Raw genomic sequence first — 25,485 nt, 5'->3', positions numbered from 1 at the left:
CGTCGCACAGCCAAAAAGGTCCCGTCTTCACACTACGGCAGGAACCTTTGTTTCCTCTTACTCGGAGCCGGCTAGTTCCGGGAGCGGTTCGGAAGGGGCCTCCGGGAACGGACGGAGCCGCGGGGCGGAGCGGTGAGTTGTGACGAGCTAGCCGGCTCCCAGCCGCCTCTGGGAGGCTCGAGACCTCCTCGAGGGCCGAGGTGGGAGAGTGGTTGCGTGGGGTCTTAGTTTCCTCGTTCCTTCAGGGAAAACCTCGTAATTGGCGGGCGGTCGCGTGTCCCAGGCTGACCGCTGCCTCCCTTCGGCGAGGGTAGTGCTTCCTCCTAGTGTGTTTCGGCTAGGGCTCGTCGACTGAGGCTCGGCTGCAGGGACTAGGTCCCTGGACCCTTGTCTCGGACCTTTCCCGGAAGGTTTTGGCGACTTCTCTGTGCAGCTCCCTCTTTCCGCCTCTTATCTTCTCTCGGGCTCCCTCCTCAAAGACCTTCCCCCGTGCTAGGCCTTCGGTGTCCTGTTTTGATCAAAGGATTGGCATTCCTTTTCTGAGCGTCTGCTGTCCGTTTTCAGCTTCTCTGTCACTTGGTTGATTTGGAATCGTGGACTTTCCGCATTCCCTGCGTTTCCAGACGTGTCCCTAAGATTTCAGTGTAACCCAGGGCCAAGAATTCAGTAGAGGATTGAAATGGGCAGCACCTTTAAAAGGATTTTTATTAGAAGGGTTTGCAAGAGCTTCCAAAGACATAGATGGCAAAGCTTTCTAGAGCGTTATGCGATGACAACCCTAATATTGCTCTCTTTGTGAATAGGTTCAGTTTTCTTTATCTTGTGCACATGCAGATGATCAACTTTGGACTTCTTTTAAGATTGGCATGTAGGGTGAGAAATGGGATCTAGGGCAAAGCATTATGAATATCCAGTGCAGGTTGGAGAGATCACGGAAGACTCAGAAAGTGATATTTAAACAAAACCTAGTTCATTCATTCAATATTTTTGAGAACCTAAGTTTTAAACATTAGATATATAAATAAAATAAGTCCTTGCCCTCATGGAGTTACAATCTAGTGGGATTAATGAATTTAAGACAGGTAAAGGATTGGGAAGAGAGTATTGCAGATAGGAACATGGTACAAGTCTCTTGTATTGGAAGGCGCGGTTTTTGTTTGTATTGCTTCTCCTGTTGCTTTTTTGGTGTTTGAGGGTTTGTTTGGGGGGGGGCAGGAGGTGCAGGGAAGATGCGTTTGAGTTTCTTACTGCTCTTTGCAAAGGAACTTTGTAAATGGTTAGAATTGTGCAGAAGGAGGGAAAAGATCATTATACTTTACTTTGAACCCTAATAATTCTGTAGCCATTATATTATGGTACTTTGCAAGGTAGCAAAGTGATAGTCAAAAAGATAAATATAGACTCCCCCCCTTAAAGTACTCAAAGTTTTATAGGGAATACAACACTTTTACAAAATTAAAAAAAAAAAAAAGTATGGTTCAAGGTAGAAAGTCCTAGTATCACAAGAAAGCACTATGAGATATCCTAGGAGGGAGAGATTAGTAGTAGTATTTGGGGTGGAGAAGGGCACACCATTGGTGAATAGAATCCTCGTAAGAAATAATATTTGAACATAGAATTTAGACATCTAAAAATGGGTAAAAAGCTTCCCAGAGAGAAAAATAAGTAGAGGTATCAAGGCCAGCTGATAGCTGTGCTGTAAGGAAAATCTGTATATGAAGAATTAAAATTTTTGTGCCAGTTAAGGAGTCTTTTTAAATGGTAGGTGAAGAAATTGGGCTTTATTTTGAAGTCAGTAGGAAGTTTCAGTTTTTAAGCCAGAAAATGAAAAAAGAAAGAAAAATGTGTTTTGGGAACATTAATATGACAACAGTGTTGCAGTCAAGGAGAATAACTAGATTACTGCTATAATACGAAATTTATAAAGATGTGAATTTGAGTAGTAGCAGTGGAAGTGAAAAGTGGAACAAATGTGAGAAATGCTACAGAGTCAGAATCCATAGGGAAGGCTTGCTGATTGTTTGGTAATAAGAAATAAGAGAGGCCTCGGTAAGAGAAGGATTTAGGCCTCAGACTGGATTAGTGGAGAGTGTGTCATTCATTGAAAAAAGTGCAGGACAAGGAACTTTTGGGGCAAGGTACTCATAATCTTAGTTTTAGTCTTAACTGAGTTTGAGATACCGTTAGGGCAACCAGGTAGACATATCTACTAAGCAACTGGAAATGTGGGATTTGAGCTTAAGTGAGATTGGAGTGGTGATAAACACCAAATCATCTGCCTGGAGGTGATAGTTAAAAACATGACCTATAGAAGATAAGCAAGGAAGAAGTTGGAAACTGAGCTAGAGAAGATAGGCAAGGACCAATAATTGGGCAATACCAAGAGTGACAGAGCTGAAAGGAGTCAGTAGTAGTCAGAGATAGAAGAGGAAAACCAGAAAAGCTAACTGTAATAGAAATCAAGGAGGAGGGGCGCCTGGGTGGCTCAGTCGTTAAGCGTCTGACTTCGGCTCAGGGCGCGATGCTGGTGTTCCAGGATCGAGCCCCACGTCAGACTCTTCTGCTGGGAGACTGCTTCTTCCTCTCCCACTCCCCCTGCTTGTGTTCCCTCTCTCACTGGCTGTCTCTCTCTCTGTCGAATGAATAAATAAAAAATTCTTAAAAAAAAAAAAAAGAAATCAAGGAGGAAAAAGTTTTTGAAAGAAGAAATGAATAATATGTGTTCAGTTGGCCAGCATTTAATGAATACCTGCTACCTGCCAGGCTCCCTGCTAGGCACACAGTTAACAACAGTAGTAAGATCAATCCAGTGCTGGTTGTCATGAAATTTATATTCTAGTGAGAAAGACAGACACTGTTTACATAATTAGCAGTGTAGTAACTTTTACAAATAAGTGCATGTTGTTTGGGGACCACGTAACAATAAGACTTCTTCTTTCGTTGGGGGAATGTGGAAAAAAAAAAAGCTGAGATATGAAGGATGAATAAAATGGGTATGGGACACTTTCTACTAAAGTGCTGAGGTGAAAAAGAGCATGATAAGTTGGAAGGCTTGAACTAAGTTATGTGGCTACAATAGAGAGTGGGAATAACCTGAGATACTAGGTGACATTTAATGAGTGTGTATTCTCTGCCAGGTACTCTTGTAGCTACTGTATATGTATTACCAGATCTTGTAGGGCATTAGAGACCTTGTTTAGGATCTTGTTCTTTAACCTTCGGACAGAGAGAAGTGAAAAGACCATTTTAACCAAGTGAGTGATATAGAAAGACGTGGAGGGGAACAAGAGTGGTTGTGGAAAGACTGATTAAGCTATATGGTGAACCAGGTAATGGATGATGGTAGCTTGGTCTAGGGTGGTGGTAGTAAGGATTGAAAAAGGTAGATGAATTTGAGATATATTTAGGTGGTTTGGTGATTGAATGCAGGGTGGGGGAGCAGCAGTGGTGGGCAAGGAATTAGGAGGACTTAAAGCTGATACACAGGTTCTGGCTGGAGCAATGGGGTGAGTATCATTTGAGAAAGGGAATGCTAGGAGGTCTGGTTGGGAGACAAAAGAAGAGGTTTTGCGTGGCTCTGTTAGGCACGTGATGAATAGGAGACACCAGGGAGACAGCCGAGTCAAGCTGGCTGTTCGGTCTCGGACGAGATGGATGGGCTGGAGAGAGAAATTTATAATCATTGGCAAAAGGGTGTAGATCAAATTGTCGAGGACAGTAATTCTCAAACTTTAGAGTGGATCAGAATCAGCTAGAAGGTTTAATACAGATTTCTGGGCCCACTCCCGAGTTTTCTCTTCAGTTGATCGGTGATCTGTGTTGCTGATCCAGATGTCACATTTTGAGAAGGTGTAGAGTGAGACAGGAAAAGACCCAGAACTACCCTAACCTTAGGAACTCATTTATGTTGAAGTGGAATAGGAACCTACAAAAAAGACTAAGAAAGAAATAGGAGGAAAAAACCAATGTTTATTTTATTTACCTAAAGTTAGGAATACTTTGGTGAGAACATGGAATGGTGGGACAAAGGCCAATTGGAGGAAATGCAGCATAAATAGAAGAATGAAGAAAGGGAGCATAGAATGAGGGTGACTTTCTGAGGGAGTTTTGCTATGAAATGAAGAAGACAGGATACAAGAGCCTTGAATATATTTGTTAATGAAAAGATGCCAGTTGAAAGAAAGAGGTTGTGGGTGTGGGCAGTGGAGAAGACATATGGTGAACTAATCCATAGCTCAAGGTCCAGATGGAGACATATGGTGAAATAATCCATATGTCTCCATGGAGACATATGGTGAAATAATCCATAGCTCAAGGTCCAGATGGAGAAGGAAAAGGTAGGATCCAGGTACAGGTAGCATTACATGGAGAGCCACCTTTTCCTTTATCAAGTGGGAAGGAGGAAAGGATGGGTGCAGGTAAGTTTGTAGAGGTACTGGCAGGAGGTTGATTTAGTGTTTGTCTGACAGCTTGTTTTCTCTGTGAAGTCAGCAGACATCTACTGAGATAGGGTAGCAGTTTCAAGGAAAATGGAGAAAGTGTAACTAGTCTTGGCAGAAAGTGGGGAAGTAAGTTGACAAGAGAAGCATGATAGGGTTGTTAAATTGTGTTGTGGAGTGCCTAGATGAGATTGGTGACTCTGAAAATACGGTGTGTTTATTCCTCTCAGCTGCACTCAGAGTTTGGGTGCAGTCAGGGAGAATGTAAATAGCAGGATGGATGGTACAAAGCAGATGAAACTATAGGACTGTAGGACAAGGGTGCTTAGAAAAGAGAGTCTTTGAAAGGCTGGACCATGGAATATAAGCTGGAAAGGAAGTAAAATGACAGACTACAAATAAATCAAGAAGGAGTAAGAGATGCAGAAAAGAGATCGTTGTTTAGTCGTGGAAATTTCTGTGTTATACATATGCATTTGCCATAGATGATTCCTACTATGAGCTAAGAATTCACTCCCACCAGTGTCACTACTACCAGATTCCTAGGTCACTGACATTTTTTAAAGTAGTAATTACTAATTTTCTGACATCCTTTTTTTTTTAAAGCAATACCTAGATTTTAAATTAAACCTACATTTAAAGCATTTAGTTTCTTTCATGTATTGGTATCTATCTATCTGTCTGTCTATACACACACACACACACACACACACACACAGGACTTTGTTTTCTAGAATTCTAATCCTCAGTAAGAATGATACGGTTCTTTTCCAGTCTGTTTTGATCATGGATTTTGGAATATACAGGGAAAGATTGTATAAAAGTAACATAATTTGGTGTAACTCTAGGAAAATATTTTTGGAAATAATAAAGGAGGTAAATTGAGAAATTAGTTGCTGACCTCTTTAAGGACGTCAGTAGATGAAACTTTCCTATGTGTGCATTTGCCAGTAAGAAAGGGGAATAGAAACCAGAGAAGGCAGTAGAAAAGGGGGTGAAGAAAAGTAAGATAGAAAACTAAAATATAAAGGATAAAACACAGAACTACGGGTATTTTATATTAGGCCCAACTACTGTTTTCTCTTTGATGAGGGAAAAAAGTTGGAGCAAGGAGGTGTCAATAAGGAGAAATCAGAGGAAACAAAGAATTGGAGGCTTCTATAAAGTCAAAGTGCAGGTGGAATGGAAGGAAAGAAATGGGGCAAAAACCAGCCAAACAGAAAACCCAAAAGGAAGGTTGACCTGGTACCCTGAAGAGGTTTCTGGGTCAAAACAGTGGAAGAGATAGAAAGATGAGAGATTATAGTCAAAAAGGAGACTATAGAATTAAGTGACCAAGAATTAAGCTCCTTGGGGTTGAAGATTTAAGTAAAAGTGCAGGAGCTGGAGAAGATCATCAGTATAGATGCAATTTTGGCATTGCCAAAGATGAAGGTGGGGAGGAAGAAGATGAGCATGGTTCCATACTTTAGCAACCTTGAAGGTGCAGGTGTGGCTTTCAAGAGAAGATTTTGATGAATGGTGGTCATGGAATGTTTTTCCAAAAGCAGCAATACGGAATAAGATGTCCGTAGACCTCTTTGCTCTTTGAGTAGGAAGTCAAAGGGCACCAGGGAGATGGTGGTAAAAAGGTGATGTCATGGCGGAAATAGTAAAGGTAAAGAGATACAAGGAGCGCTTAAGAAAAAAAAAGTAGAAAACATGGGGAAATATATTGGTAATGATTGGGGGCTAGAAGATGATGGGCAGCTAGCAATGAAGTTAATGTGGAGAAAGAGAAGGGCTGAGCTGAAAGAAAGTATTGGAGGGCTTTACAAATGAAAGGTAGTTTGTAGCTTAAAGCAGCCTTGATGTATGCATAATAGGAAGGGAAACTAGAAGTTGCTAGATAGACTAAAGCAGTGGCCTCCAAATTTGTCTCATTATTCCATACATGTAAAATTGAGCACACTTCCATGTATGTTATCAATTATATGCATACATTACTATCATTCTGTATATTAACAGCTTATTTTTTAGTAAAAAATTAAAAAGAAATTCTTATGTTTTTTCCCTGTATTCCATTATGAAGACCCCTGGGCTAGAGGGACATGTTAGTAATTTAGGGCATGGGTACAAAGCCTGTTCAGTTTTATAATTGCAGGATCGTATAAGAAGAGCTGACTCCAAGGTTCCAATAGAAATGTTGGTATTGATAACATGACCTCTATAGTCTTATAATGTAGGTGCTGACTCTTGTCACCTAATCTGTAATGCAAACATTTTATTGGCAGTTAACAGAATTACATAACAGTAAGTACTTGGCTTCTGGTTTTCAGCAAAGAAATTTCAAGTAATGGTTTTTCTAGTGTATTAAAAGGATTCTCTTCAATATTAACCTGTGGTCAATCTCCTAAAACAGATTGTTTTGGATGAGTAAACACTATGCTCTTTAGCTATAAAAAGTTACATCAGTGGAACGATTAGGCCGTATTCCCCTTGAGCACTCAGGAGAAATGGCAGCTTTATTCTTTTCATTGTGGACATTTCAGTGAGGAACTGTTTTTTCCTGAGAATATGTATAGTGACCAGCCTATACCATGAGTAAATTTAAAAATAACCTTTCTGTACCTATCATCTATATAGATAATGTATGGAATAATACCATCTTAAGTGACAGATGTTGCTTCTCAATTTTCATTAAATTACTAATACAGCTGTTTGAGGTAGGTTATTTTCCTATTAGTATTGGCTTTTGGATGCATGAATGATTCAAATATTTAAGTAGAGCACAGAATTTAACAATAATTCCGAGGATATCAGATAAGTACCTAATACTTTCTTGAAAACTTAAAAAAAAAAAAAAAAGCCTAAGGGTGTGTGTGTGTGTGTTTCCTGTCAAAGTTGGAGAGGGATTGGGGAGAAGTAGATGGGTAAGGAACAAACAAAATTCATTTCAGTCTGAACTTTCATATGCCAAGATTCAACCCACAGCAAGTTTTGATGGCTTTATAAACCCCTGAAAATGAGAGATTACTGTGGAATTGCTGACAGATGCTTAACTCTAACAGTGCAAGTGTGTTGCATTATTACAATATCAACCTCAAGGATAGAAGACAACTTCAAGCCCTACAATATTGATCAAAGGATTGAACACAAAGTACACACTTTTATTTTAATAATTCCTTGCCTGGAGAAGTATTTGAAAAAGTGACACAAGAAGTAGAACCACATGATAGCTTTGGTATTAGCTGAAAACAAAACTTTTTAATGTTTGGAATTTCATAAGCCTTTGATGTACATCTTCACTGTATTGTAAGCTCCTGATGACACAGAGCATTATCATAGGCCCTATGGGAGAGATTTTATATTACATATATATATATATATATATATATATATATATATGTAATTTTTTTTGTGGTAGCTATGGCACTATTTCTTAGAGAACTTGCTTTTTAAAAATAGGTTAATGCATGAGATACCACAATCTAAATGTGATCCAATAAGATTATCATTAGTATGTTTTCTGAGGCATTCAGGATTGGAGCTGAGGACTAAGGAGATAAAAAGAAAATATAACTGAGGTAAAAGCTGCTGCACCTTTACAGCTCATCACTTGATGCTTCCTCTAACCACTGCCCTCCTGTGACATCTCACACCCCAATCTTTTTTTTTTTTCTTTTTTCTTTTTCTTTTTGGCAGTGGAAATAAGGTTTGAGAGCAGAAATTTTGGTATATAGTAAACCTGACCTAAACACATCAAATTGTTGTATACTGAACTGTAAGCATATATTTTCAAACAGAGTTAGGAAGGGGCTCTGTGGCAGGGAGGAGGTATCTGGTTTTAAATTTTAACCATGGATATGGATACAGAAAACTGATAAAGTTCTTGCTTCAGGGGCGAAGAATTTGGTAGAGATAACAAATTTACTTTTTTCTGTAATAACCTTTTAGACATTTCAGATTTTGTATCATGAGTACAGTGTTACCTATAATAAACAAAAGAACAAATTGATAAACTTTAACATAGATAACTGTTCATTGTCTCTAAATTAACCCCCCCCCCCCCGCCTTTGTTTTTTCTTCAGGTATTGGCAATGGCTGCTACTGTGAACTTGGAACTTGATCCCATTTTTTTGAAAGCACTAGGCTTCTTACATTCAAAGAGTAAGGATTCTGCAGAAAAGCTAAAGGCACTACTTGATGAATCTTTGGCTCGGGGCATTGATTCAAGTTACCGTCCATCTCAAAAGGTGAATAAAAAGCTTGGAGGAAGTTTTGTGAGGCCTGTAGTAGAACAGTGTTAGTATTCAGACCATCTCAAAACAGTCTCCCTGCCATAATAATCTTTCCTTGAGGCATGAAGAAATTATGTTCTTTAATGTTCTTCCTTCACGCTCTCAGAGAACTGTTGCATTACATAGAAAAGTTAGCTGGGTGGGAGGGATATTCTGTTGTACTACTTTATGTGTAGAGAATCCCGCTTATTTATGATTTAATTTCTATCTTTATGATCAAAATATTTTTTAAGCTACTGGTTGAAACCGTAACTTGTAATTATTCTCTAATGTTTTGCAGGCCAAAAATCATGAAGTAAAAGGGCAGGGATTTTGCAATGAAGTGGATTGAATATGGGTAGGATAATTTAAGGGGAAAAGGAGATGTGAATGAACTATGAGAACTGTGTGGCTCCAACTTTGGTAATAACAAAGCAGCCAAACAACTTTCTGTGAAAAGAGTATACATTTTGAAACCAAAGCTGCTTTAAATCCCAGCTTGCCTCTTACTAGTTGTGTGGTAGTAGATATTATATCCTGAACATTTATTGTGTTTAAGGTACTTTTCTGCATGGTGTATGTGTATAATTAATTTTAATTGTGATAATGATCCTTTGAGATAGGTATTATTTATTTTCGTTTAAAAATAAGGAAACTGATGGGCACCTGGGTGGCTCAGTCAATTAAGCGTCTGACTTCAGTTCAGGTCATGATCTCAAGGTCCTGTGATCAAGCCCCACACAGGGCTTCCTGCTCAGCTGGGAGTCTGCTCGTCCCTCTGCCCCTCCCCCTGCTCGTGCTGTCTTGCTCTGTAAATAAAATCTTTTTAAAAAATAAAAATAAATAAGGAAACTAAGGTGCATAGTAACTTCATTTCAGCCAGCCTCTATTTCTTTATTAGTAAAATGGGGATAATAAAAATTACCTTGCAAAATTGTGAAAATTAACCAAAGATAAATTATGTAAGTTACCTAGTGTAGTATCTGCTTGGTACATAATAGGCTTTTTGTGAATGGCAGCTCTTATTATATTCTGTAACACCTGATACGTCCTTTCAAACCTTTCTAAAGCTCTAGAACCCTGAAACTCCAAGTCACCCAGGTCTTTGGACCTAGAAACCAAACTGAGAAAGGGAAGACAGGATTACATCATTCTCTCAGTCTAATCCAGAATTTCAAGCTAAAGACAGGCCCAAATCCCAGACTCAGCAGCCAAGCCCCAGACCCAGTGCTTAAGTAAACAGTGGTATATCGCCCCCAGTCTTCTTTCAACACAAACTCTTGTATTCTCAAGCCTTTCTACTGTGTTTTGAATAGTAGGGCCAGTGTGTCCTTGTTTCTTCCACCATTGTCATTCTGGTAGGTTCAGCAAGTTCAAACTGACCAGATTACACAAATCTACAGAATGCACCAGTAAGTTTATTCTGCTCTGAATACTGATACTATCCCAATAGGAAAAACCTATTCTTAATAAAGAAGCAGTACTGTATTTTGAGATTCTAAAACAAAAGGAAATTCATTTATTAAAGTATATGAAATATTTGTTTTGATTAAAAAGCCTCCTGCCTTAGATTTCTAACTGGAGTTACTTCTGTTGATCAACCTACAGAATATACTCTGTTAGGTATTTAAAAAGTATGGATTCACTTAATTGTAGCCTTTAGCTGTCCATTTCCATCTCTAGAGTAAGAATCACCTGGAGGCAGTGGTGTGCTTATAAATATTAACAACTGATTCTCCAAATGTAGGTTCAACATAAAAATTGTTGATATTTCATTTACATCATTGAATAAGTCAAATGTGAAATAATGATCTCAGAGGTGCCTGGGTGGCTCAGTTGATTAAGCCTTGATCAAGATCAGCTCTTTATCTCAGCTCAGGTCTTGATTTCAGTCATGAACTCAAGCCTCATTGGCTACATGCTCGGTATGGAGTCTGTTTATAAAAAAAACAAAAAGGGAAAGAAAAGAAAAAGAAATAATGAACTTAGAACTGAACTCATCTGTCAATGACTTGTAACTCTTTTTCTGAATTAGATAATAGTTTTCAAACGCTACAAGATTTTTAGTTTTTTATGTTAGAGACACAATAACTTTTTAAGTTAAACTGCATTACCAACATTTTTTTCCGTCGCTTTCCCAAGTCTAAATGAGTGGTCACCAAACTTTCTGTAAAAATGTTTTAGGTTTTGTGGGCCACATGGTCTCTGTCACAACAATCTGATTCTGCCATGATAGCATGAAAACACCACAGGTTATACATAAATGAATGAGTATTGCTGTGTTCTAATGTAACTTGATTTATAAAAAACAGGCAATGGGCCAGATTTGGCCTCTAGGCCTCTTTTCCAACGTCTGGTCTAGACAATCAGCACAATAAATCAAGTGTAGCTACCAATAAGTCTAAAGCCCTGTTCTTTATCCCTTCCCCATTTCTTCCTCCTCAGAGGTTACCACTGCTCTGAAGCTAGTGTATATCATTCCAGTTTGTATTTTTATACATTTATGTGTTATCACAAAGAAGTAGACCGCACTCAGATGTTTTCGTTTATTTTAAATGGGAGGAAATGGCCTCCTTTTTTGCAGGGTGATTTCAAGGAGCTATCATAGACATAAACTCTGTGTACTATTAGCAATAGATAACAAGTATAAATATCAGCAATAAGACAAGGAGGAAAAGACAAGCCAGAGACTGGTAATATTTGCAAAACAAGTATCTGATAAAGGATTTGTATCCAGAACCTATGAAGAACTTTTTAGACTCAGTAATAAAATAAACAACTCCATTTTTTAAAAAGGGCAAAAAATTTAGAGGAACGCTTTACCAAAGAAGATATACATATGGCAGATAAGCACTTGAAAAACTGTTCAACATCATTAGACATTAGGAAAATGGAAATTGAATCAATAATGATATACCACTCTATACCTACTACAATGTCTAAAATTAAAAAGTTTAGCTATACCAATGTTGACGAGGATATGAAGGAGCTGGGACTCTTCATATACTCCTGGTGGAAATATAAAATGGTATGCTACTTTGGAAAATCATTTGTTAGTTTCCTAAAAAGTTAAACACACCTACCATATCATCCAGCCATTTTACTCCTAGACATTAATTCTAGAGAAATGAAAGTAAATGTCCACACAAAGATTTGTGCATGAATGGTCATAATAGCTTTATTTGGAATAGCCCCAAACTATAAACAAATATTCACCCATAGATAAGTGAATAAACAAAAGATATATCCATTCAATAGAATATTATTCAGCGATACAAGGAATGAACTGTTGATATACTCAACAACCTGAGTCAATCTCAAAATAAATAGGCTGAGTGAAAGAAGACAGAAAAAAAGAGTACATACTGTATGATTTTGTTCCTATAAATTTCTAGGAAATGTAAACTAATTTGTAGTTACAGAAAGCAGGTTAGTGATTGCCTGACGATGGGGGGGACATAGTTTCTCTAGAATGTATACCTCTATGAGTAATTATAATGGGCCACAGGGAAACTTTGGGGAATGATGGATATGGTCTTTATATTGATTGTGGTGATGGTTTCATGTGAAAAGTACCAATTTTACACTTTAATAGATACATTTTATATATCAATTATTTCCCAATAAAGCTTTTTAAAGAAATGGATATTACATTGGTCAAAACAAATCTTAATTTTTTACTGATAATTGTTTATGTTTATGATCTACTTTTTACAGTTTCTTAGAACATTTAATTACAAGTATCTTTTTTATTTCATCTTTTAGGATGTGGAGCCACCCAAAATTTCAAGCACAAAAGCTATTACTGTTAAGCAAGAGCCCAAAACGTCATCCAGTCTTCCTTCTGGCAATAGTAATGGCAAGGCCCTCACAACTGAAAAAGTAAAGAAGGAAGCTGAAAAGAGACCAGCTGATAAAGTAAGAATTAATTTAATCTGCCTTTAAAAAGAGTAAATCAGTTGTGCTTATAGGCAGGAACAATGTTTCTTTCTGTGCTCACTTTTACATAATAGTAGGTAAAGTACATAATAATTACTCAGTAAACATATTTTGATAATTATAGATGTTGATTTTTTGAAAAGTGAGTAAAATTTAGAAACATTATTTAACCATTTACTGAAGTCATTATCAATGCATATTTGAACCCTAGGGGATGTACTAATTTCAAATATAAACTTTAATCCATAACTTAAATATTCTAGATAGAACAGTTGTTGAGAAGAAAAGACAAGAGAGAATAAAGATGTAAGTGACTAAACATGAAATTTGTTGCAGGATGGTGTGTACCTTAACAGAGCTACAGGAAGTTCTTGGATTGCCTGTTTTGAATGATTTTTGCACATAGTTAATTATTAAGATTTTAGCACTTAGTAAAAAACACATTAAAAAGATCTTTAGTAATTCTTGCCCTCAAGGTGGAATATTTTAGTCTCATATGTTTTCATACTTTTTCTAAATATTGGCTATTTATAAACTATATAGTATTGTTTTCTGTGCTTTTTAGTTGATATAAATGGTATCATACTGTACATGTATATCTTTTGGCAACTTACTTTTTCATCTCTCAAGAAATGTGCTTTTGAAATTCACGTGTGTTGATAACATGAAGATGTGAATATTGCTTTCAGCTACCATATAATAGTTATTGAGTGAATAAATCAGTTTATCCATTCCCCTACTGATGAGCAATTAGCTTATTTCTCCATTTTTTCTATTACAATGGTTCTTCAGTGAGCTACTTTAAAGGGAAATTTGTGCACATGGTGATAGTTTCTATAGGAGGTATATCTATAAATAGATGTAATAGGATAGGTACGTCTTCAGTTATTACTGTCCATTGTCAAGTTACTCTCCAAAGTGTATATACTAAATTTATACTCTCGCCAATAACGTGTAAGAATGGCAAATTCTCCATGTCTTATCAGACTTTTTAATTGTTGCCAATCTGACAGGTATGTCTGTAATATTTATATCTTAAAGAGAGGAGCCAGAATTTGCTTTGAAGCAAATATGGCAGTGTCTGGATGACTGGGAGATGGTTTGTTATTTGCTTCTTTTCAATATTTCGAATATCAGTAGTTTAAGATTTTATTTATTTGAGAGAGAGAGAGCAAACACGATAGGGGGTCAGAGGGGAGAGGGAGAAGCAGCCTCCCCACTGAGCAGGGAGCCCAATGTCGGCTTGATCCCAGAACCCAGGATCATGACTAAGCCAAAGTCAGACACTTAACCAACTGAGCCACCTAGGTGCCCCAAATATCAGTAGTTTATAATTTAAAATATTTAAGATAAAAAGTAGCCTTAAAAATAGCCTTTTTAGTACTGTGACTTCTCATTTCAAAGCATCCGACATGGGAAACAAAAGGCCATGTAAGTAAGTGCATTGAACTTCCAGAATTCTTTAATGGATAAAAGAATACAAAGACAGATACAGATACATACTAAAATGTTCTGATTTTTTTTATTTCTACCTTGCTGGTTTCTTGTAATGTATTGATTATGAATTTATTATAAATCTTCTACAGATCTTTAGTGTTTATAACTGTTCCTAAGTATGTCAAAATATCTGTCAAGTAGACTTGGTCATTACAGGTGTCTATCTTATCCATCTCTCCATGATATAAGGTTTATTCTGACATGTTACTTTCTGATTGTCTGCTTTTTATAGATGAAATCAGACATCACAGAAGGAGTTGATATTCCAAAGAAACCTAGATTGGAGAAACCAGAGACACGGTCCTCTCCCATTACTGTCCAAACCAGCAAGGATTTAGCTATGACTGACCTTTCCAGTTTTGAGGAGACTAGTGCTGATGATTTTGCCATGGAGATGGGATTGGCCTGTGTTGTTTGTAGGTAAGTTGTACCTTTCTGTGGAAAGATTCTTTTGCTTTGTAAAAGAGCAAGCAAAAGGAAAAATAAAATCAGACCAATTGTCGGGTGTTTGTTTTGTTTTTATAATTTGTAGGTGGGTAGGAGATAAGTAGATTATTCTCTATGAGATGTCTGCATAGCAATTTAACATCTTGAAATTGTCAATTATTGTATCTTCCTCACTATGGCATCTTTAATCTGTCACAGTAACATTTTCTGCATTCTTGGGTTAGAGAGGGAAAGCTATTATTGCTTTATTCTTTAGTGAAGAAGAATCTGTTCAGTGGATTAATTCTGTTCTTTTTAAGAGGCCTGTGTTGCTTTTTTTTTTTCCCTTTGAATTGTTGATACTACTTATAAAGTACACTGTTATATGTTATTTTCTAAACACCTTACATCTTTTCCTACAAATAATGGAGAAGAATGAATGGATTATATAGTTTATTCTAAGTGTTGTTTTAAAACATGGATACATAATTATAAAAAACATGGATAATTTTGCTTATTAGAAGATGCATTGTAAAAATCAGAAAAACTGAATTTTAAACTGCTCAATGCAAGGGACTATATTTTTAATTGTTAATGACTTGTACTGCCTAGCACAACAGAAAAGATTACCATCTTTGTTTCTGTTTTCTTCATGAAAATGTTAGATTCTGGTGCATTGGGACAGAGTAAATAACTATAAGCTTTTGTGATCCTTACAGAGAATGAGTTAATGTACTTCTGAATAGAATCATTTGTTACAGCTTCATTGTTTCACATATATTTATTTCAGCCTTTATCTACCATGAAGTTTATAATTTTTAAAAAAGAAATAAATGTCAAAGTAATAAAGGAGAGAGAACTAGTAACTTTAACCCTCCATTTGGAGACTTATGATAGTCAAAGGCTGTGGTGATTGCTTTTTGAATTTATATTTTCTTGATACACAATTTGCTACATTCTATTCAGTTGATAACACTGCATTTATTGAATACTCTTATCTGCACAGTAATATGCTAAATACTGTAGATAATTAGGTCCTGTTTCTATCTTCATGTGTAAGTCAATTTAAGTATATAGGCAACTTATTTTAGTGAACTTATATATTAGCGAAGAAGACAGAATAACATGTAAGTAACAAATATAAAGGAATTTAATAGAAGTATAGAGAAAAATGTTATGAGACTATTGGAACACTAGCCAAAGTCTACTCCCTTCTGGGAGAAAGAAAAAAATTATAATGAGAAATGGCTAGGAGAATATAGCCAAATTCAGTTACGGGGATGCCTTGTATTCATTGGTGCTCGAGTGTGGAATGCTTGTGCAGGCTACATGCTAGAGTTTGTTGTTTTGCTGTTTGGTTGTCTGGGGTGTTTCCCTCTTTTATATATCACACTTACCAAAACAACCCTAAAATGGCTTTAAATTGTTGCATTCAAATAAGTGCAATGTTTGATGGTATATTTCCTTAGGCAAATGACGGTGGCATCCGGTAATCAATTAGTAGAATGTCAGGAGTGCCATAATCTCTACCACCAAGATTGCCATAAGCCCCAGGTGACAGACAAAGAAGTGAATGACCCTCGTCTTGTGTGGTATTGTGCTCGATGTACCAGACAAATGAAAAGAATGGTAGGAATCATTTTTTTCTCTATTTTAAACAGTCTCTGTCATTTTTTTGTTGATAGGTGCTTTTCAAAATAAAATTTGAATATTTAAGTTGCTGAAAAAATAAGTTATGTATACTGATTATTTAAATGTTTGTATGTATAGTGTACATGTATGATTTGTTTATCTATGCCTAAAGACTAGGCCATATTATATCCATTTTTCTCTGTTCAGCTTATAATGTATTCTAATATAGATAAACAGGATTAGAGACCTACAAAATATGAATATTCCTTAACTAGTATGTCACTGTATTTACAAACATTTGGAAATACTATAAAGCACTGTGGGAAATGGTGAGATACAAAGCCCTAGTCTTTGCTGAGTCTGGTAAGGACATATTGAAAATGTCTATTCCTGAGTGGGCTTAAACCATCAAACTCACAAACTATGTACAGAAGCATTATTTGCGTATGATGTCTGTCTTTCCATCTGTGTTTCTCTATTCCTCAGTCTGTCCTCATTGTCTTTGAGTGACCATTTATCTCATTTTCCCAATGTACTTTCTTTAAAGGCTAATATAACTGCCTTTAACATCATACTGAAATGTGTTTTCACCTGTTATATTGGATTGTTTTGTAACTTTTATTCATTTAAAAAGCAGATCATTTTCCTTTAAAGAAATCAAGAAATTGTTACTTTCTTTAGTGACTTACTCGCGTCTTCTCCTCCCCTGCCTTAGATTAGGGTCTCTTAATAGAAGAGTTTTCACATCTGTTAACCAAATAAATTTCTACATAGACTTTTCTGGCCAAATATATTTTTTCAAAGGTAGAAGTATGTAGTTAAAAGTAAAATTTCGAGTTACCTATTTTATTTTTCAATCAGTTAAATCAGAAATAGGAAATGGATGGGGCGCCTGGGTAGCTCAGTCGTGAAGTGTCTGCCTTCGGCTCAGGGCGTGATCCCGGCGTTCCGGAATCGAGTCCCACATCGGGCTCCTTGGCTGGGAGCCTGCTCCTTCTCCCTCTCCCCTGCTGTGTTCCCTCTCTCGCTGGCTGTCTCTCTGTCACATAAATAAATAAAATCTTTAAAAAAAAAAGAAAAGAAATAGGAAATGGTTTTATTACTATGAAAATTAGTAAAATTTCAATAGTATGTATATTTTCAATATGTAACAAGGAATTTCTGTGACAAAGTTTAATTTTTTCTGCTCAGGTTGATTTTTATTTAGTTTATTGTTTAAACTAGTCTTCCAGGACCTCAACCAAATGATTATGGGTGAGCAATATAGTACATTCCAGGGCATTGACAGAAGTAGTCACTAAGAATTGATAATAATAAAAATAAGTAATTTGTGACCATAATCTATCTTTCTTTAGTATATCTTCAAAGATTTTTTATTGTTATTTATTTATTTATTTATTTATTTATTTTACTAGTGTTATTGTATATTTTAACTCTTTATTATGTTATGTTAGTTTTTTATTGTTATTTTATAACAATAAAATAACAATAAAAATAACAATAAAATAAGTCTCAATAAAGTAAGCACTGTTCTCTTCAAAGGATTTTCTCCTCCGTTTTTTGTGACAGTTTATACCAAATTTATGTTTATGGTTCTAGCCCTCTTTCTGGGACGAACTTTGGCAACTGACCAGATATCTTATAGTAACTTTAAGTTCAACATCTTTAAAGTTAAAATTGTTTTCTTCTCCACTCAGTTCCCCCCCACCCCCCGGTTGCCTGAACTAGAAAACATTATCCTTGATGCCTCTTTTAATTCCATATCCCTTTGTTTACCAAATTTGCTAGTTCTACCTCTTAAACATTTATTAAATCTGTTCATTTTGCCCTTACTACCCTGTTCCACTAATTGTCTATTGCTTTAGCCCCTTAAGAAGTCTCCTTGTTCCTCAAGCGCCTGGTAGTTCAGTCAGTTAAATGTCCAAATCTTGACCTTAGCTCATGTCTTGATTTCAGGATTGTGAGTTTACTTATATAATGAGGTTATACTCATTAGGGTGAATATATGGACCTTCTCTTTTTGACTCAAGTCTGTCTTCGTATTTGTCTCTCCCACCACTTCACCATATAAACCCATACACTCTGGCCATGCCAGACTAAGTGTATCATTTCCTGAATATGTAGTGAACTTTCCTGTTCCCATATGTCCTACTTCTCATCTTTTTTTTTATCTGCGATGTCTTTTCTTTATCACTTTACGAATTAAATATGTAATTCATTTATCAGTAAGACCATGTCTTATTCATTGGCTTAGCACCAGAGCAGAGCTCAGGGCTGAGTAGGACACATCCTACTTTCTGTTGTTCTCCGTTTAAGGTATGTAAAATGGAGGAAATGTGGTTTAGTACCAGCAATAGTCAATAAGTTCAATCTATATGTCCAAGAGCCAAAGTACTGAATGGAGAGCCATGACTAATGTTAACACATGAGTAGACTTCACCAAGAGTAGACTCAGCGAAATACCAGAAGGCAGATCTGAAGTGCGTCTAAAGATCAGGGTCCAATAAACACAAAATTTAATGAGAGAAAGAAATTTGGAAATAGTGCGGGTGCTAAATTTAGTCATTCTAACTACAATTGCTTTCATGCAGTTCTGATATGTGCATTGGTTATTGCTCCAGGGTATCTCAGAGATACTATAAAGAGCATCTTCTACCCCATTCTCCTCACACTAATTTCTCCAACCAGGGCAGGTTCTGCAGTATACATTATTACAGGAAGACCTAGTTAAGAATGTAGTGGTAGTGTGTGGTAGGCTCCAAGATCATTCTTCAGTTCTATTATGTTCTCATTACCAGGTAATTGGTTTTGCCCCAGCACTCGGTCAGAGACTCCTATGACTTATTGCAGTGGTTTTCAGTCTAAGGTAATAACACACCTAACTCAGCAGCATTTGGAAATACATGTTTTTGATTGCTGTCTGACTGGCAATTATTACCCTGAGTGGGAGATTTCATACATTCTGCAATGTGTGAAGCAGTCACCCAGTGAAAAATTATATATCTTTTTTGGGCAGCACCAAGTCGAGGATAATACCCTCGTTCCCAAAACTAGTATTACCAGCAAAGGACCAAGGGTTCTGGGTGTTTCTTACTTAATTCGTAAGGTGGCTAGGTGATGTAGAAGAAGCAGAAGATCCAAACAGGGTCTTCTAGGCAAAGGCCCTTTCTTGGCTTCGTTGTAAGGAATCTTCATCTGCTAACACCATGTAAGTTAAGCCAGTTTTCAGAGTCTAACCTCTGGAATAGTAGATGTGGGTTGCAGGAAGTATAAGATTGAAAGCCATGGTTATAGAGCCATGTATTTCTGATTTACTCTGAGGGCTGCATCTTCATAACATGGTTTTACAGTGGAGGATAAGATAGCCCTCCTTTCCTGCTGGTAAGGGATATTTTACCACAGGTAGTCTTCTAGCATCCTTAATAATATTCTTGATCTGAATGTTTCTTTATAAATAATGTTTGAAAGTAGGTATACTTTCATATGGAAAGCGTGTAATATAAAAAATGGGTTGAATTGAAACTTAAGGACCAAAATTATATAGTACAGCAAACCGTAGCACAAGAAGATTACACAAGAAAGCCCAGACAGAAAGACTGCATTGAGCTTTCCAGAAATGGGAGCAGATTATTAATAAATTTCCTGATAAAGTCCCGCATGGTCTTATTAGGATTGTCAAAGACAATGGACTGGCTGGGAGCATCTTTCCTCATCCAGTTTGCATGGGTCCTTCCAGATTCAGTTTTCCTATCCTATATAAATGATGATGATGAATAATAAAAACTATTACTGTCCGCACTCAACATGTGCCAGACACTATACCAGACATTTATGTAACATAATTCATCCTCATAACCCACCTTACAAACAGGTCTTATCCCCATTTCACAGATGAAGAGAATGACGATTTTGGAGATGTACATATTTTACCTGTGGTAACATAGCTAAGGAAATAGTTGAGTTGGGTTTTAATCCTATATCTATTTGACCCTAAGAACTGTGCTTTCAAACGTTGCACTATACTGTTTATATAGTTATGATTATTTACCTGGAAAACACTAATAATCTGAAAAATCGTTAGAGTTCAGAAGAGAATACGAAGTTATAAAATAAAGGAAAAAACTCAATTATTGGTCAAAATAAAATTGAAAACGCTTATACAGGAACAGTGGATACAGATTCCTCTTTGATAACATAGAAAATTGTATTTGTGGACTTTCTCAGAGTTTAGCATGCCTACTTTTGCAGTGTGGAAAAACCTCAAAAAGATACATTACTTGTCACCAGTAGTTTTTTATTCACATGCTGTATTTGAAATCATATAATTGATCTGAACTACCTTTTAACTCACCCTCATTTACTTAGAGATTTAGACCTGAACAGCAAGAAGAAAACTCCTAAGTCTTTGACCAACCATAATAAATAAATGCACTCATTACAAGTGAAGTTAACTAGTTACAAATAATCTGTGATTTTCCTTTTTTTAAAGAAACAGTTTGGTTTGTCTTGTTAAAATGGTATTTAATCAACCTAATCTGCATGATTTATAAAGCTTAATATTATCTTTATTGTTTAGAAATGATAAAATCTGTAAAACCATTCATAGGATGATGATAAAAATAATTTGTTCAAGAATCTGTATTTTCAGCGTCACCACAACATTTTTTAAATGTTCAACTGTATTTCAATTTGACAAGAAGTCCTGTGACAGATTTTTATTGTCTTTTTTGGTGCATTTATTTAAGATTTTGTATCTAATTTAATCCACTGATTTTTACAGGCTCAAAAAACTCAGAAACCACCACAGAAACCAGCCCCCACAGTTGTTTCTGTAGCTCCAGCTGTCAAAGATCCGTTGGTTAAGAAACCAGAAACTAAACTCAAACAAGAGACAGCTTTTCTAGCATTTAAGAGAACAGAGGTCAAGGTACAGTACATTCCATTTTTATCTAAGATTGGATTTTAATTTAGTTGACTCAAAAATACTTTAAAAAATATTGATGAGGAACTTTATATACTGAATGGCCACATGTTGGAAAAAGACTGCATTACTGTTAGCGTTAGGTAGAAAGGGAACATTTATATAATTATTTAATATCTAGCTCTGCTATTTCTCTTTTTATCACAATTAGGAAAGATTATCTATAAGCATTCCAACGTGGTATTATTTACCATTTCTATGTAGTCAGACACTTACCTCCAATCAGGAATTTTGTTTGAATTCTAAATACCTCTGTCCTCAGTAGCAGCAGTTTTGCTCCTCACGTTACTTGTGCTGATTGTCCTTGTGACATTTTTTTTCTGTTTATTGGCTATTGAAGAAATTTTCTTCTTTTGTCTTATTTTTTTCCTTCATTATCATGAACTTTCATGGTACCTACCTCTTATACAAAGGGACCAGATTATCTAGTGAAAGTATCACCTTTCTCATTCTTAGGTTTGCATCCTTGAAATCACACTACATTATTATTAATATCTGGCATTTTGATATCATGGAATAAAATATTTTTCAAACTAATTTTATAACAAAAACAATATTTTTACTGAGTTACATATTCCAGTTTTAAGCAGAGTACTAAAGATGGTAGAAAAAATATTAGCCCCAAATTCTCAAAGGTTGATCCCAGAAAATTCTAGGCATTACCTTGTCCTAGTGACTTATAAAAATTCAAGAACCTTGGTGTGATGATAAAGAATATGAATGTAAAGGAGTGCCTGGGTGGCCCAGTTGGTTAAGCATCCGACTCTTGATTTTGGTTCGGGTCCTGATCTCAGGGTCCTGGGAATGAGTCCTGCATTGGGCCCCGTGCTCAACAGGGAGTCTGATCTAGATTCTCGCTCTCCCCCTCCCTCTGCATCTCCCCTGCTCACTCTCTCTTTTTCTCTCTCTCTCTCTCTCAAATAAATAAATAAATCTTTAAAAAAAAAAAAAAGATTATGAATGTAAAGTACTCTGAGAAAGATACTGATAATTTTATTCTCGGATCATTTTTAAACTTAATTTGCCAGGGAAGAGTTAATATCCAAAGGATATCCATACTTGCCATATAAAAACTTAGTGAGTTGGAATAGAGGGGAGAATCATTTATTGAAAGTAATTAGAGTTGCTGTATTTTATACTTAAATCACTTTTAGGTAGATTTTTATACCAACTTGTTACTACTAAAGTTTAATTTTAAGAAATCCAACATGAAATCATTTTATGGAAAATAAGTTAAGGTCTTGGCTGTCATTTATTCTGATTTAGAGGTTTTGATGTTTTTATGATGAAAGTGAACACATTTTTGCTATGGAAAAAAATTTGTTTCCTTTCACATATTAAAAAGCAAATGGCTTTCTAACTGGGATAATGGGCAAGAAAATACTAATAGTTAAAAATTGAGAAATAGCTGAGAAATTTATTATTTATACTGAAATACTGGGAAATTACTTGGTCTCCATTGTTTGTGTTACTTTACTTTTTTGTGTTCTAATAGTATTATAAGCCATCTGTCATTCTGTTGAAAAGCAATACCAGTAACAGCAAGCCATTAAACTAAAATGCTATACACACAGAACTTGCTTTCTGTTTATACTTCGTAAGTGTTGGTATTTTTAATTACTTCAGATGGGTTTTCTTTTGTGAAGTTTTTGAAAGATCATTTAGCCATATGGCAGACAGTTTTTTGTTTAATAGAAAAGGGAAAAAACGAGATCTTTCGTAACTGAAAATTGAAAGTTTACTATACTTGAGTCCTTTTGCTTCCCTTAACTTTTTCTCATTACTTGTGTGCATTCCTCTAGGAATTTATAATTTATGTGTGGTTTATCTTCTCTGGATAACCTTATGAGAGAGTTACTGTATGATGTCACTGTAAAAAAAAATTCTGCTTTTCAGAATATGTGAACAAAAATCTGGACTTTTCCTCTTATAAAATAAATATCTCAGCACTCTATTCTGATTACTTTTCACATTGGTTAAAAACGTTTACATGCAGGGGCCCTGGGTGGCTCAGTTTGTTAAGTGGCCAACTCGATTTCAGCTCAGGTCATGATCTCAGGGTCCTGAGATCAAGCCCTGCATTGTGCTCTGCACTCAGCAGGGAGTCTGCTTGAGGTTTCTCCCTCTCCATCTGCCCCTGCCCTGCTTTCCCTCTCTCTCTCTCTCAAATAAATAAATAGGGGCGCCTGGGTGGCTCAGTTGGTTAAGTGTCTGCCTTCAGTTCAGGTCATGATCTCAGGGTCCTGGAATTGAGCCCCGCCTGCACTGGGCTCTCTGCTCAGCAGTGAGTCTGCTTCTCCCTCTCCTTCTCCCTCTGATCTCTCTTGCTCTTGCTCTTTCTCACAGTAATAAATAAAATATTTTAAAAATAAATAAATAAATTTTTAAAAATGTTTACATGCAGACAGTATTGAAGGCTACTTTGTAAGAACTAAAAATGTTTTTACCAGCTCTCACAGAGTTCAGGTCTGAAGTGCAACTGCATGTATTTTAGGCATGGTAATTACTCTATTTTTAAGTAAAATACTATTTGTAAGATTTAATCTTTTACCTATATGTAAATTTAACACTTTTGTGAATCTTAAGAATATAAAGGTAGCAAGAGTGGTAGTGAAAAGTTCAGTTTATAATTAATTTGAACAAAACCCAATTTTGCCTAATGTGAAGGTGAAAAAAATTTGTTCTCATGTGAATAAGAGCAATATTTATTTGTATAATGACATTGGTATCACCGTTAGCTTTTGCCTGGCCAAGGAAGTTAATTAGAGAAACTAAGATTTTATATCTTTAAGACATTTATCTGGGAGTGAGTCAGGCCTACTTAAAATGTCACTGTACAGCTTATGAGGCAGTTGATAAAATCCTTCGCACAAAAGCAGGGATCTCTTGTGTGATAGTTCCAATGGAAACTTTGAACAAATTGTGAAAATAAAGTTATGAAACCTTTTTAATATATCACCAGAGCTGTACAATTCCAAATAGTTAACATTGCACATCTGTATATATTTTGCAGTGCAGGAGCTATTTGCTCAAAATTGTGTTTGGAACATTTTTTTTTTAAATGGATTCAGAATCTGACACATTCATTCACTCAATAAATAATTATCAAATGAATCTATTTATCTCAGACATCTTCTGAATGTCCTGGATATGAGCATTTTTGTCCATTAAGAGTGGATTCTGTTTTTGAAATGATCCATAAGCCATTTGGAGCAAGGTGTAAAGAATTAGGTGCTTTACTTGAACTAGATAATACCTTTTCTGGGTGAAAAACAAGTTAAAGAATTAAATCTGATTTTCTAGTAGAGCTTGTAACTGAATCTAAAAGCAATTCCCAAAAAGGAATTTCACACATTTCTTTTTGGAATCATTAGGACAAGAATATGACATCCCAGAATTTCTGCTTTGGAAATGGTAGCATCCATTAACTATGGATAAGTATTACTGTTTGTGTTTTTTCAGATCAGTTTCATAAGAACTTAATTTTGGTGGTGTGATTTAAATTTAAATGACAAAAGTCATTACTTTTGTATAAAAAGTCCAGCAATTAAACTTGTTACCTATTTAAGGTATTAAGTGTTAATTACATTTGGCTCTAAAGCAGTATTTATCTTATTTTTTTTAGACATCCACGGCTATTTCAGGAAATTCTTCTAGTACCAGTGTTTCCTCTTCAGTAACTAGTGGCCTAACTGGATGGGCAGCTTTTGGAGCTAAAACTTCCTCTGCTGGTCCATCAACAGCAAAATTGAGTTCAACAACCCAAAACAATAGTGGGAAACCTGCTACCTCATCAACTAACCAGAAGCCTGTGGGTTTAACTGGTCTGGCGACGTCATCTAAGGGTGGAATAGGTTCTAAAATAGGTTCCAATAACAGCACTGCACCCACTGTACCGTTGAAACCACCTCCACCTCTGACTTTGGGCAAAACTGGCCTTAGTCGCTCCGTTAGTTGTGACAATGTTAGCAAAGTGGGTCTTCCTAGTCCTAGTAGTTTAGTTCCAGGAAGCACCAGCCAGATCAGTGGGAATGGAAATAGTGGGACATCAGGGCCTAGTGGAAATACCACTAGCAAAACCACTTCAGAATCAAGCAGCTCTCCCTCAGCATCCCTTAAAGGTCCAACTTCACAAGAATCACAGCTCAATGCCATGAAGCGATTACAGATGGTCAAGAAGAAAGCTGCCCAGAAGAAACTGAAGAAGTAATGTGGCCATGTAGGTTTTTATATCACGTTACCCTAAGTCTTATTATTAGGACATAAACTGTAATATACTATAATTTAATAAAAATCTTCACCATGAAATTTC

The 25,485-nt window shown here is 36.2% G+C and overlaps 1 protein-coding gene across 2 annotated transcripts; it reads left to right on the top strand.

Moving 5' to 3' along the window:
• Positions 1 to 41: 41 nt before the first annotated feature.
• On the top strand, positions 42 to 25,485 carry INTS12 (integrator complex subunit 12). 2 transcript variants are annotated; one of them, XM_008689395.2, is made up of 7 exons: positions 42 to 132; positions 8,510 to 8,674; positions 12,464 to 12,616; positions 14,367 to 14,554; positions 16,030 to 16,189; positions 20,973 to 21,119; positions 24,799 to 25,485. In XM_008689395.2, the coding sequence occupies exons 2-7, from the start codon at positions 8,519 to 8,521 to the stop codon at positions 25,381 to 25,383; spliced, it is 1,389 nt and encodes a 462-aa protein (XP_008687617.1). In that variant the 5' UTR covers positions 42 to 132; positions 8,510 to 8,518; the 3' UTR covers positions 25,384 to 25,485. The 2 variants fall into 2 exon arrangements, with proteins under 2 accessions (XP_008687617.1, XP_008687618.1); XM_008689396.2 differs by having other exon boundaries at positions 84 to 200.

This window comes from Ursus maritimus, unplaced genomic scaffold (assembly GCF_017311325.1).
Source record: "Ursus maritimus isolate PB19 unplaced genomic scaffold, ASM1731132v1 scaffold_11, whole genome shotgun sequence".
NCBI classification, from domain to species: Eukaryota; Metazoa; Chordata; class Mammalia; order Carnivora; family Ursidae; genus Ursus; species Ursus maritimus.
This window is presented reverse-complemented; position numbering and strand designations above follow the sequence as displayed.